The sequence below is a fragment of the Vombatus ursinus genome, unplaced genomic scaffold (assembly GCF_900497805.2).
Source record: "Vombatus ursinus unplaced genomic scaffold, bare-nosed wombat genome assembly UNPS02009770.1, whole genome shotgun sequence".
In the NCBI taxonomy this organism is placed as follows: Eukaryota; Metazoa; Chordata; class Mammalia; order Diprotodontia; family Vombatidae; genus Vombatus; species Vombatus ursinus.
The window spans coordinates 9,029,007-9,041,946 of record NW_020949548.1 but is presented as its reverse complement, the minus strand read 5'-3'; the positions used below and the strand labels follow the sequence as shown (position 1 = coordinate 9,041,946).

Here is a 12,940-nt window from a genome sequence, read left to right as displayed (position 1 = left end):
TGGTAATCACCTTTTTAAAAAAAATGTGAACACTTTGCCAAGGAAAATATGTAGTAGCCAAGATCAACACTAGGTTAGCATAAAAGCTCATTTGCTACAATGGAGGAAGATGATAAGATGAGGAACAGTATCAGCCCACAAAGTAAAGAAAAACATTTGAGAGGATAGCCCACCAGGAAGCTTGATGTGAGACTGCGAAACCAGACTATCCTGAAATTTCTGATTGATGAAACCAGAAGGATGATGATAAACAGACACGATGTGAAGCAGATCATTGAAGACAGTAGGAGCACCACATCTGGACTCTACCACTTCAGTAGCCAATTGAAAAAGTGGTAATGACACATGATAAAGTTGGAAAAATGGATGACCTTGACTTTCACATAGAGAAGAAATCTGTGCTGGGTATGGCACAAGTTTTAAAGACATTTGGAATTTGATTTTTAAAATATCTCAAAATTGATAATATTACAAAAGCAAGGAACACGGTATGGATGATACTATTACTTTGTTTCATTGGTTTCTCTATGGATGGTGAAGTCCTCCGGATGGAATTTTCATGTTTGCAGTTGGAATTATGCTGTTTTCATCAAGAACATCGCAGAACCTCAGGAGGAGATTTGTAATGAACAGTGTCTATTGCCCTGGCTTGAATATGCATTATTTGAATAGACATCATATAGAACTTTTCCATCAATATATTTGTCTAGGACAGGCAATCTTAATTGACAACAAGTTTGGCCCAGAGTTGAATAGGAGCAAGAGAGTGTATTAGATTGCTTTTGGTAAACTGCAAAGCTCCTTTACTGACCCCAAGCTTCATATGAAAGCAAACATCCATATTTTTAATACTAAGATTCTCCCACTGTTGCATTATGATGGTAAGACATGGAATATGACTACCTCTGAAGAATTAAAAATAAATATCACATAAAGGGCAATGGAAAGATGCATGGTAGGTGTACAAAAGTGAAAACATATAACTAATGAAGAACTCCGAAGAAGGAGTAGAAGATGTCATCAAGGAATTGTATAATAAAAAGAGAAGATGGGCTGGTCATGTGGCAAGAACAAAAGATGACAGGTGAACAGCCAGAGTACTCCATTGGTACCCTTACAATGTCAAGAGAAAGTAAAGAGGGTCTCTAGCACGTGGGGTGATACCCATGAGGTAAACTGATGGGATGACTTGGACGAGAGTCACATAGGATGTGGTAGGCATGGGTGGGTTCCAATCTGTATCATGGAAAAGATATCAAGAATTGATGAGGAAACAGATCCATTGAATATTATTATTAAAAATAAGTGACCGATAAAACATCTGCAACTTTGTACTTATAGACCTACTTTCTCATCTTTATAAAATCCTCAGTTTATGCATCAAGTTTATACTTGATGAAAACACTAAAAGGCAACAGGCGGGCTTTTACAGACAATTTTCTACAGCAGCCTCCATCTTTACAATCACACTACTGCCTGGGAGGTGTAAAAGATATGAGATCCTGCTATAGCATTTGACTTAGTAGAACACAATGCAACCTGAAAGGCTTTCCTTAAACAAGATGTTTAAACACGTATGTTAAAATCATACATATCTCGGGCAGCTAGGTGGCTCAGTGGATAGAGAACTGGCCTGAAGTCAGGAGGATCTGAGTTCAAATCTGGCCTCAGACCAAACACTTGACACTTACTAGCTGTGTGATCCTGGGCAAGTCACTTAACCCTAATTGCGTAAAAAAAGAAAAAAATCATATATGTCTCTATAAAAAATACAATCTCAGTGATCACTTTGTTCTATATCTGCTGGATATCATCATCAAACAAGGCATAAAACAGGGATTTCGTATACACCAAGATAGTCTAAATAGAACAAAAATTTTCTTTCAAAGGTGATGTTTTCTGAGTGTTCCTGTTTGCAGAACAAGTATTCTGACTGCATCAAGCTGTCCAAGGCCATCTTAACGAACTCTACTATTGCTCTAAAGATGCGGGCCTGGTCATTCATACTGGAAAACTAAAGGGTATGAAAAATACATAATGAACAGGTTATCACAAGCAGTTTAAGGGCAACCCATTTAGTTAGTTCATTACCATCATCATAGTTATTAGATAGATTGATATAAAATCTTAGACTAATGTTGCTAATGATCAGTGAGCTCTTTCCACAGTTAAATAGGAGGTCAGGCTAAATAATGTTTGAGAAATTTGACAGCCTTCCCAAAACTGCTTCCTCCTACAAAAGCCTAACTTTTTTTATGACACCAATATTTTCTCATTGATACCCTATGGCTGTGAATCATAGAGCACCAAACTCAGAAGCAACATAATTTTGGGTGATCCACAGGGCAATGGACAAGATGCATGATGCATGTAAGAAGCCTGTCTTATATTACCAGTGATTACTTATATGTGAGAATTAGTATACAAAAGGTCATCAAGAACATATATAAATAAAGAAGGTGTGGGATTGTGGATCCATTGTGTAAGGAATAAGGGATAACCAATGGACAGCCTGTGTGCCTCAGTAGTATCTATGAAATGTTTAAACATACAGACATACACACACACACACACACACACACACACACACACACACACACGTACTCCAGTATGTCGGGCGGCTACCTCAGAGAGGATTTATCAGGAATCACGAACAAGAAGCTCTCAAGTTTTCATTGAACCTTAAAATATCTGCACTTAGCATAGGTATTGAGCATCATATATCTATCTACTCTATTCATACAGAAAATAAATTCCATTTGGCTCTGCAGCACTTAACTAGATGTTAAGTCTATGATAGTTTTCCATGTGAACCCAACAATTTTCATTGTATCTTTAAAACATATCTTCAAAGCCTGAGTTCTTCTTTCACTGACATGTAAAAAATGTTAGTACAGCCCATGAATTAACCCATCACCTGTGTAGCAAATAAAAGACCAATTTGAATTCACATTTCTTACATGTATTCAAAAATAATTCTGTAAAAAAGACTTGCCCAATGAGGCATCCATTTGTAGCTCAATATGATAGTTTAAATTATAGGATACTGGAAGTGGGGGGGTTTCCCTGTCAACTGTATCTGCCCAAGATATGCTTTCTGGTGGGAAAACAGTTTACATACCAGTAGACTTAGATTGAAAACATGTTTGCACAATTGCTATCAAAATGATTGCAGTTGGTTTAAACAAACACTTTCTATCAGTCTGAGCTAATTGAAGAAGAATAATTATAACCTCTTGAGTCATAAATTAGAAAGGAGTAGGAGTAATAAATTCTTCCATATCCTTCCCTTTTGTTGTCTTCATATAAGGTGTCTCAGAAGTCTTAGTGTAGTTTTAAACTATTGAAACTCAATGTTTTGGGGGCACTGTATATCACAGTACTTTAAAAGCACACGTAGCCTTTATTCACTCAAGTCAGTATTTGCTGACTCTGTCATACATGATTGTATACAGCATATTTCAGAATCACAGAACCTCAGATTTGGAAGGAGCCCTCAGAGGCCATCATGCATCTTTGAAGTATTGAAGTTTATTTGAAAAATGCCCTTCCTGAAAAGGCATTTCCTCTTTTGTACCCTCCATAAGTGGGCCTTCAGCCTCTGCATGAAGACCCCATGAGAGGGAGAGCCCAGTACATCTTATGGACCTTTTAATAGATTCTGGCACATTACTGATGAAACTACCATTTGTAAAACTGTAGTCCAGAATGGAAAGAGCGTTTTGATGGTTGCCTTTTCTAGGTCTTATTTATTATAAACATTGCTTGCTGATTGCAAAGAATGATGCCATTTTCCTTTTTTCCAGCTTTCTTCCTATCTCATTTTCACAAGATTGAGTCATACTTGATTTCTTCTTAAAATATTAGTATAAAAGCCATTTACAGCCTATGAAATATGAAGCATAAGATTAATTGAAATGCCTGTTTGAACTGTCTTCACAATCATGTTGCTGGATAGTGTGATACAAAGTATTTATATTGACAAAAGAAAGGGAATTCTAACTACATATTTGCATGTCATGTTTGAAAAGTTTCTCCACTAAAATCCTCCTCTGATGCCTCATGATGACATAAAAGGGACCCTGGGTTCTTGAAAACTAGAACAACAGAGTACAAGCTCTGCCAGTTTATCAAGCCATAAAGGCTTTGTGTTTTGCTGCAGTGCTGGACTGGCTGATTGTTGTCCAAGGATGTGCCAGGAATCCCTGGGATGACTGTCTAACCTTACAGAGGGGAATGAAGGAATAAATGAATGAATGAAAAAGTGTTTATTATGTGCCAACCACTATGCTAGGTGCTGAAGATACAAAAGCAAGGACATCCTTGTCTTCAAGGAGCATAACTCCTAATAGAGTAAGATAACCCATATAAAGGAGTGCTAGCCAGGGAGGGATAGTTTGATTTGAAAAATTACAGGGCACGTGATTAGAATCGTAGGGGAACGAAGCAAAGTGCAGTTGTAACCCAGCCTAGATGTAGTAGGTGATCGAGGCCACCAGCAGTCAGGACACTGGAGCCTTAAGATGGGAATTCCAGGCATTAAAAGGTTAAGTCCTCCAGGACTTGGTTTCTGGTACAGGCAGCATGAAGTCTACTGAAGAGATGGCCTGGGTATGAAGTTGGCCACTGGGTGATGTCTCAACAATTTACAGAATTGGTTTGCTAAGGCTTAAAGGAGCTAGGCTCTGTATTGAGGGGACCCATGCAACCTTGAAATATTGAGGTATATTTGAAAAGTGATATTGAACAGCTTCTCTCTTCTTTTTGAAATAGAATATAGACACAACAGACTTAAATGGGCAAACACCACTCATGCTGTCAGCTCACAAAGTACTTGGGTAAGTAATGAGCTTTATTGAGTGATGCTTAGTCTAATTCTCGATTCTTTTGCATACATGTATTTCATTAGGTCTGTGTAACTGAAATTTGAAGATGACCTCCTAATAAAAGGATGACAGTAGAAGTATGACTAGACCTTCTGATGTAGTTGCATTTTGGAACACCACTGAAATGTTTTCTGAAAACATTAACTTACTATGATGAAAAATCTAATTTTATGATTAAAACATTCAAATAGGTTATATATTCAGTGGTGCAGGCTCATTAACTTGACTTGTGTTTCTTAGTTTAGGGATGTGGGAGTGTTTTGTTTGTGTTTTTAATGGCTGCAGCCTGAAATCTAAATGATAAAATACAGCTCTGCAAAGGAAAGGTATAAACCCCATAAATATTTTCTTTGAAGCCTCTCTGGATGTATTGTGGATACTGCATGAATATTAAGTACAATTGATTTGGGAAAAATCCCTTTTTACATATAATTCCATGAGGCATTTAAAACCTAAACTCTTCTATATTTGTCATCACAAATATGTAGGATTAATAACCATGTGATTGATAGTGTTTTCTCTGTTCAAAAGCTCCATTTCTTATTGTTAGTGTTAGTGTTTTCCAACAGTCTCTCCTTCCATGGATCAACTGTCAGCTGTGACTGATATTCTGGAAACCAAATGAGGGACAAGAGAAGCCCAATTTCTCTTGTAATGCTACTCATTTTATTCTTTAAAATGTTATTGATGCCTTTTATTTGAATTCTCCCTTGTATCAAAGAAAATCACTTAAGCAAAACTAGAGACATTGGTCTGACAACCATGTTCCATACACATAGTGCCTCACCTGGCTTCCAAGAAAGGAGTTTCATCATCTGTTCTCCAAGGCCAAGATTTGGTCACCATGTTAATGACATCCACTTTACTTTACTTTTTACATTTTTACTAATGTTTTTACATCACCTTTCATTTCCCAAAATATTCTTCCCCTCCTCTGAGAGAGACATTTCTTATGAAAAAGGATATAAATGAAAAATAGCCCATATGTTAGCCAAGTACAGCGTTGTTATGTAGTGCTCCCCAACCACGGTCTCCAAGCTTTATAAATAAAGAGGGAAGTAATGCCATCCATTTTAAATACCAGACATTTGTTGTTTTTGTCTTCTCTTTCTTTGTTTTATCAGTTTCCATGAAGCATAGTATCAATGCCATTATTTCCCTAAGAACTAAAAAAAGACTTTGCTATTTCGGTATTAGCCTCTCTGGGATATCCATAGTAGAAAGGAAGAAATTGATGATAATTGTGTAAAAATACTTGTTTTTCGAATCTATAAAATGAGGATGTTGAATTAGATGATTTATAAAGTTTTCTCTGGTTTTGTGTTTATTCCATTCAATTCTGGCCCATCACTTAAGAGCTTCATATGAAAAGCTTCTCTTCATTTGTCTGTTCTATTGCAAGTAGGTTAAATGTGAGCTATTATCATCAGCTTTAAGGGAAGCCATAGGAATTTCACTTTCATTACCATAAAAATAATTGTTTTTGACATTTAGGGCAGGCTTTAAATTCTGGAAAAGCGACAGGGATATGATATTTGCCCTTCAGAGATATTTTAGCGTTTAAACTCTGTCAAGTGACTTTCTACAAAGATGAAATTTGGAATCACATCTTATACAGCTCTACTTTCCCACAATCTCTAGAAAAATTCCTTGCCCATAATAAGTATTTAATAAATATTTCTTGATTTGAGTTTTGCAAATTTCATTAGGCAAATTCATGAATTTTCACCAATGCACAACTCATCCATTTTATTCTTTCTTGTATTGTTTGCTCTTATTTGGTATATCTTTTCACCCCTTTATCTCCTATTTTTTCTCATTTCCCCAGTTAAACAGTAAACTCCTGGATGGCAGAGACTGTGTCCCATTCGTGCATTAATTAATTAATTAGTGTATTCAACAATTACTATATTTTATTTTAAAATAAAATAAGTTGTGTTTCTAAGTAACTATAAGTATTAATATGTGAAGAAGCAATGTGGCGTAAAACATACAGGAAGCAGCTAGGTAGTGCTATAGTGCAGAGAGTGCTGGGCCTGGAGAGGAGTCAGGAAGACCTGAATTCAAGTACAACTTCAGACATTTACCATGAAAGAAACCACTCTCTGCCTCATTTCTTATTAAGCCTTAATCACTGAATGGGTGTTGCCTCAGTCAAACTGAGACCTGTTAAAGACCTCAGCTTAAAAAGGCCAAGGTCTACCACTGCATCCGGGGCCATCTCCAGTCGTCCTGATCAATCTGGCCACTGGACCCAGATGGCTCCGGAGGAGAAAGCGAGGCTGGTGACTTTGCACAGCCCTCCCTCACTTAATTTCAATTCGCATGCATGTCATGGCATCACCTCCCTGATGTCATGGTCCTCTTCAAGAACAAAGGACGAGCAGCAACAACAACAACAACAACAGACACTAGTCATGTGACACCAGACAACTCACTTAACTGCTGTCTGCCTCAGTTTCCTCAGCTGTAAAATGGGGATAATAATAGTGTCTACCTCCCAGATTGTTGTAAGGATCAAATGAGATGATGATAGTAAAGGGCTAAGCACAGTATCCAGGCACATGGTAGGTACTATCTAAATGCTAGCTATGGTGATGATGATGATGATTGGGTTTAGAGATAGAAAGACCTAGGTTCAGATCTCACCTCTGACGCTATGACTCTGAACAAGTCACTTAGCATCTCTGTGCCCCGGCAGCTCCCTAGGACTTTCTCTATGAATAGATCGAGGTTGGTAGAGAGAGTTCCCTCTACAGATGAAATCCCATCTCCTCTGTATATGTGTGTATTTATAAACAGATACCATTGGAGTGTGTAATATTCCATACCACCTAGAACAGGATGTTGTAGGTGCCTGATAAATACTTCCCTGTGCATTAGTGGGAAAGATGTAAGTAATTCCCCAGTATAAGTTGTCTTCTGCTAAATATATTGTAGTACTTATCTTTTTTTTTTTTATATGCAGACCAGAACCCACTGGATTTCTTTTAAAGTTTAATCCTTCTATCAATGTGGTAGATAAAGTTCACCAAAACACTCCACTCCACTGGGCAATTGCAGCAGGAAATGTTAATGCTGTTGACAAACTTTTACAAGCTGGTTCAAGTCTGGATATCAGAAACATCAAGGTGTGAATAAGTATTTGTCTCCCATTAATTGTATCTTTGGCTAGAAAAGCAATAAATCAGTAGGGATGTATAATGAGACAGACTTTTGTCTCCATTTATCACAGAATAAATGAGAATAATGGACAAACGTTACATGGTTCCTCTTTTGGGAAAAAAAAGAGTTTATGATTATGATGATTCAGAGAAATGCACAGTATGCATGATGTTTAAAAATATAACTAATTTTCCTGTTCTCTTTTTTTCAGGGAGAAACACCACTTGATTTGGCTCAGAAAAACAGACATCGGCTGATTATCCACATGCTAACAGTAGAAGCTAAACTAAGAGCAAACAAAAACTTAAGACTTTGCAGGTGGCTACAGAAATGCGAGGTATTTCAGAGCCCATTTGTTGAACATAGTAATTGAAGTTGAAGGTCATAGGGAAAATATCCAAGGAGAAATAGTGTTGAGTCATATTTTTCTTGGTAATTATTAGGCGCTTATAGTTTTCCTCAGGAAAATTACTGAGGCCTAGCAATTAACATAAAAAACTCGAAGATTACCTGCCAGTCAACTTCTGTTTTTTTTGTGTTCTTAGAAATTTTTAAATGAACTTTTAAGAGCCCTGAAAAAGCCAAGATTTGGCTCATTGATTTAAGAGACACAGTTTCCCATTATCCTGAATGGTTGACAAAGTCTAAATCAGAGCAGTCAAATTCAAATTGTGCTTTCTGATGAGAAAAGGTAAAGCAGTATATCCAACTGCCTCTTTTAAGCTCATATTTCCAAATGAGAGATTTCATCTTCCAGAGTAGCCATCTAGTGTACAGGTAGTAATAGTAATTGGCACTTTATATTTTCTAAGTGGTTCTTAATCAGCAGATGTGGCATTCTTCTGCATTAGGCTATTAAGAATATTATGGTTGTGATACATTTAGGTAAATTGAGACAAAGGGAGAAGTGATATGGCTCATCTTAAACCTTTGCTCTGTGAATGGTAGATTTAGAATTAGAGTTTAGAAACCTAGATTTCACCATTATTCTCATGTTCAGACTACACTGATTGTGAACTTTAGAGTACCTGAAAAGAACTTTTCTTTTCAACCAGAGCTCACTTGATTTGTATCGTAACATGTATTACAGTTGAAAGAAAAGAATCAGGTGAAGTGAGTGGAGCTGGTCTCCAAGTCAGAAGGGCCAGGGTTTATGTCTCTGATGTGTACCAGCTGTGGGACCTGTCAAGTGGTGCCCAAGGAGCTCTCTAGGACTCTTAAAGCACAGAGCAGGTGTAGATCTACTTTAGAAGAGGGCATTTCCTCTTCAAGTGTTCTTCATACCAATGAAATCACAAGTTTGGGCCAAACAAAAAATTTAGACTTGGAAAGTACTTTATTTGGTTTTTGTCTTTTTTTTTTTTGGCTAGGCAATGGTGTTAAGTGACTTGCCCAGGGTCACACAAGCTAGTAAGTGTTAGGTGTCTGAGGCCAGATTTGAACTCAGGTCCCCCTGACTCCAGGGCTGATGCTCTATCCACTGTGCCACCTAGCTGCCCCGGAAAGTACTTTAAACAGAGCTTCAATGTAACTGAGATTCCTCAACCCCCAGGGCCTGACTAGACTGTTGGCCAAGGTGGATCAAAGTGGGTTTCTCCTTTTTGGGGTTATAGAGGTTCCATCTGCCTTATAAATACAAGGTGAATTCTCAAAAGAGATGTGATGCCCAGATTTGGCTCAGCCCTGCTCCAGACACAGCCACAGAATCTACAGAAGAGACATCTCTGGCCCGGACTGAACTCAGTGGGCCTGGTGCCCAAGAAACATCTGAGCAGGAACCTAGGATGATCAGGCCATAGGGGTGATCAATTAAATTTTTATTGGAACATTTTCTTAAGCTGAGCTTAATTTCTTGGAGAATCTGAACTAGAGTGATTTTCTTATCTAACTTTATGATTTGGGAAATGTACTTATCTCTATTTATAATTATGTGTGATTATATCTTTTTATATATACCCACTCATATATGTGTGAGAATATAGATATGTATGTATGTGTGTGTATGTGTGTGTGTGTATATATATATATATATATGTATATGCTTGTCTTCCTCATCAGTGTGTATATGGAAAACTATACCTATACCTAGGTGAAATGTTAAGTTCACCTTATATTTACATTTTCAAGTTTATTACTTGTCATTATTACTTGTCATTGAAGTCATTACCCCTCTTTTGCCTTCAGTTAGACTAAATTGCTGCCAGATGAACAGATGGTAGCCCTGTGTGGTCTAAACAACTGGACTTAGATGTAGATTTAGCTAATGGAGAAAGATTAGCATGCTTTTCTAGACAACCGTTTAAAAAATCAGTTTTATATCTGAACGTAGCTATATTACTAAATATTTTTGAAAGATGTTTGTTCTGCAGAGCAAGTTTCAGAGAAAACAATGCTTAAGTACAATCAGATATCTTGCTAATCCTTAACTGTTGGTAAATTGTTCCAACTATAATTTTATAAACTAGCGCTGGGTAAAAAAAAAGAAAACAGTCCCATTGTAACTCATCCTCTTTATTTAATAATTGCAAGCCCTTCCGAGGGAAGATCCATGCCACTGGTTCCAGACTACTTTAACATCGGAAGTCTGATTGCTTTTCGAAGTCATGGCTACAGACCCATCCAAACTGACCCGCTTGTTCTTCCATCTCCTATCACAATGCCTTTGTATGGGCAGACCCTCTGCCTGGAATGCAGCCCTCCTCAATTGCACTTCTTAGAACCCTTCTTCTAAGCTCCATTCATGTGCCATCTTTATGAGAAGCCTTTTTTTTAAAATTTCCATGTTTAGTGTTTTGTTTTCCTTTCTTCAGATTGCCATGTATATGCTTTTTTGCTTACAAGTTGTTTACTGCTCGGAGAGTGAAGTTCCTTGAGGGCAGGAACTGTTTTTCATTTTGTTTTTGTGCCTCCAGGACCAAACATAATTTCTTGTACCTTTGTTGTTTTTCTGGACCTGTGATTTCACAAAAGTAAGGAACTCCCTGCATGTAACCCTGTTTTAGTAATGTAGACAGCAGCTCTTCTGTAATTTCTATCTTGGAAAGTCCCCAGGACACTATGAAATTGAGTGACCTGCCTGCAATCACGTAGCTCATACCTTTCAGAGCCAGGGCCGAGCCCCTGTCTTCCTAGCTCTCAGTTCACCGTACCGTGGGGCCTCTTTGTCTTGCACAAAGTAAGGGTTTAATAAATGCTTACTGGATTGCATTTGAATTATTCTTACCGCTGCTGTCTTTAATAACTAGTGCCTGAGTAATTCCCAGGTTTCACATCCCTTGTCCTTATGATTTTTTCCCCTTACTGTATGCAGAACAGAGAGATTAGAGTTACATGGTAGATCTCTGTGTGAAACCCTTAAATGAAAACTAGCATTGCATACAGCATGACAGACCCTGGGACTATTTTTTCTGCAAATAAAGGTCTTTCTATTTAGTTATATATTTGGAAAGAATTATGAAACTGCTTTCCTCCATCTTTTGACTTGCTTAGCTAGGTCTGCAGTGAATTGTGTTCCTGTCAGCAACCACCACTCTTGTATTATTCTTTCTATTATAGACAAGTATTTGAAAGTTCGTAGTCACACAAAACCAACTTATGCTTGAAGTGGTTTTCTAAAACCGGTAATAATTCTTACAGAAAAAAATACATTTTAAGCAACATCTAAACACAAAACTCAACAGGATTTTGACATAAAGTAACAGTGGTTTCACCTTAACTTGCAGGCATTTTTCAGTTTATGACTTAGCAATCAATCTACAGGAAGTTTCTTGTATCACTGCTGTATTTAAAGTAATTATTATTGACATGGATCCTATAAGGAGTATAAAAATTGGAACATGTTTTACCTATGGTATTTTAATTATGCATATTTTAATAGCTTTTCCTGCTGTTGGCACTTTCCACTATTACGATGTGGGCAATAGGATACATAATGGACCTCAGTTCAGATTCTTGGCTTTTAAAAGGAAGTCTTCTCGTTGCAGTATTTTTTGTTACATCTTTATTTCCACGGTATGTATACTTTTTCCTGACTTGCTATCGTAATGGCTGTTCATTCATTCTTAGTTGGATACAGAACCAGCAGAGCTAGGGTGGGGCAGTAACAGCTTTGTTCAGAGTGCTGATTGTCAGAGGACCCAGACAACACTTGTATTCCTTTGGCAGATAGAAACAACCCATTATACTTAGTTAGCAAGAATGGCACGCTTCCTCCCTCAGTAACCACTCTCTGCATGAGCCATTTCCCTCCTCACTTTGTTCCTTCCTTCACTTTGCTTCCGCAGTAGTGTCCTGGAGTCTCCTCCCTCCTGGGGGCCTTGTGTCCTGATGATTTTCCTCAAGGCTTCCCTTTCCCCCCTTCAACCGAACTTATCCTAAGTAATAATAGTTTTATTTTTTATCTTTAATTCAATTTTATTTTATCTTCCTATCTGCCTTTTCTCCTTCCCAGATCCCTTTCCCTCCTTCCCTCATTGAGAAAGCAAAAACAAATTCCTGCACTGGCCATGTCCAAAAAAGAAAGAAAGAAAGAAAGACAGACAGAAAGAAAAAGAGTATTGTTGTGCACTCTGAAACTAAGGAATCACTTTGAGAGCACCTTTCATGCTGCTTGCCTCAGTGTGTGTGTGTGTGTGTGTGTGTGTGTGTGTGTGCGTGTGTGCATGTGTGCGTGTGTGTGTGTGTGTGTGTGTGTGTGTGTGTGTTGCTTGCCCCAGGTCCCAGAATCAGTAGTTGTGGCTCTACTGCTTTTCTGGGTTTGTGTCTTTTCCTATAAATGTGAATGTTAATAATCAACATAATTAAATCCTGAAGGCCAGTGGGATGGGTGAGCTTCATGCAGTGTTTTTCAGTGGGGAAGCAAGGCTGGCAAGATCGACTGGCCTGGGGCC

General features: G+C 37.8%; 1 protein-coding gene across 1 annotated transcript in view; it reads left to right on the top strand.

The window, feature by feature from the left end:
- Nucleotides 1-12,940, top strand: part of ZDHHC13 (zinc finger DHHC-type containing 13) — a 59,944-nt gene that overhangs the window by 25,834 nt on the left and 21,170 nt on the right. The window contains exons 6-9 of the mRNA XM_027852655.1: nt 4,774-4,838; nt 7,855-8,017; nt 8,263-8,388; nt 11,929-12,062. Of these exons, the coding sequence (XP_027708456.1) occupies nt 4,774-4,838; nt 7,855-8,017; nt 8,263-8,388; nt 11,929-12,062 (488 nt within the window). The remainder of the gene's footprint in view (nt 1-4,773; nt 4,839-7,854; nt 8,018-8,262; nt 8,389-11,928; nt 12,063-12,940) is intronic.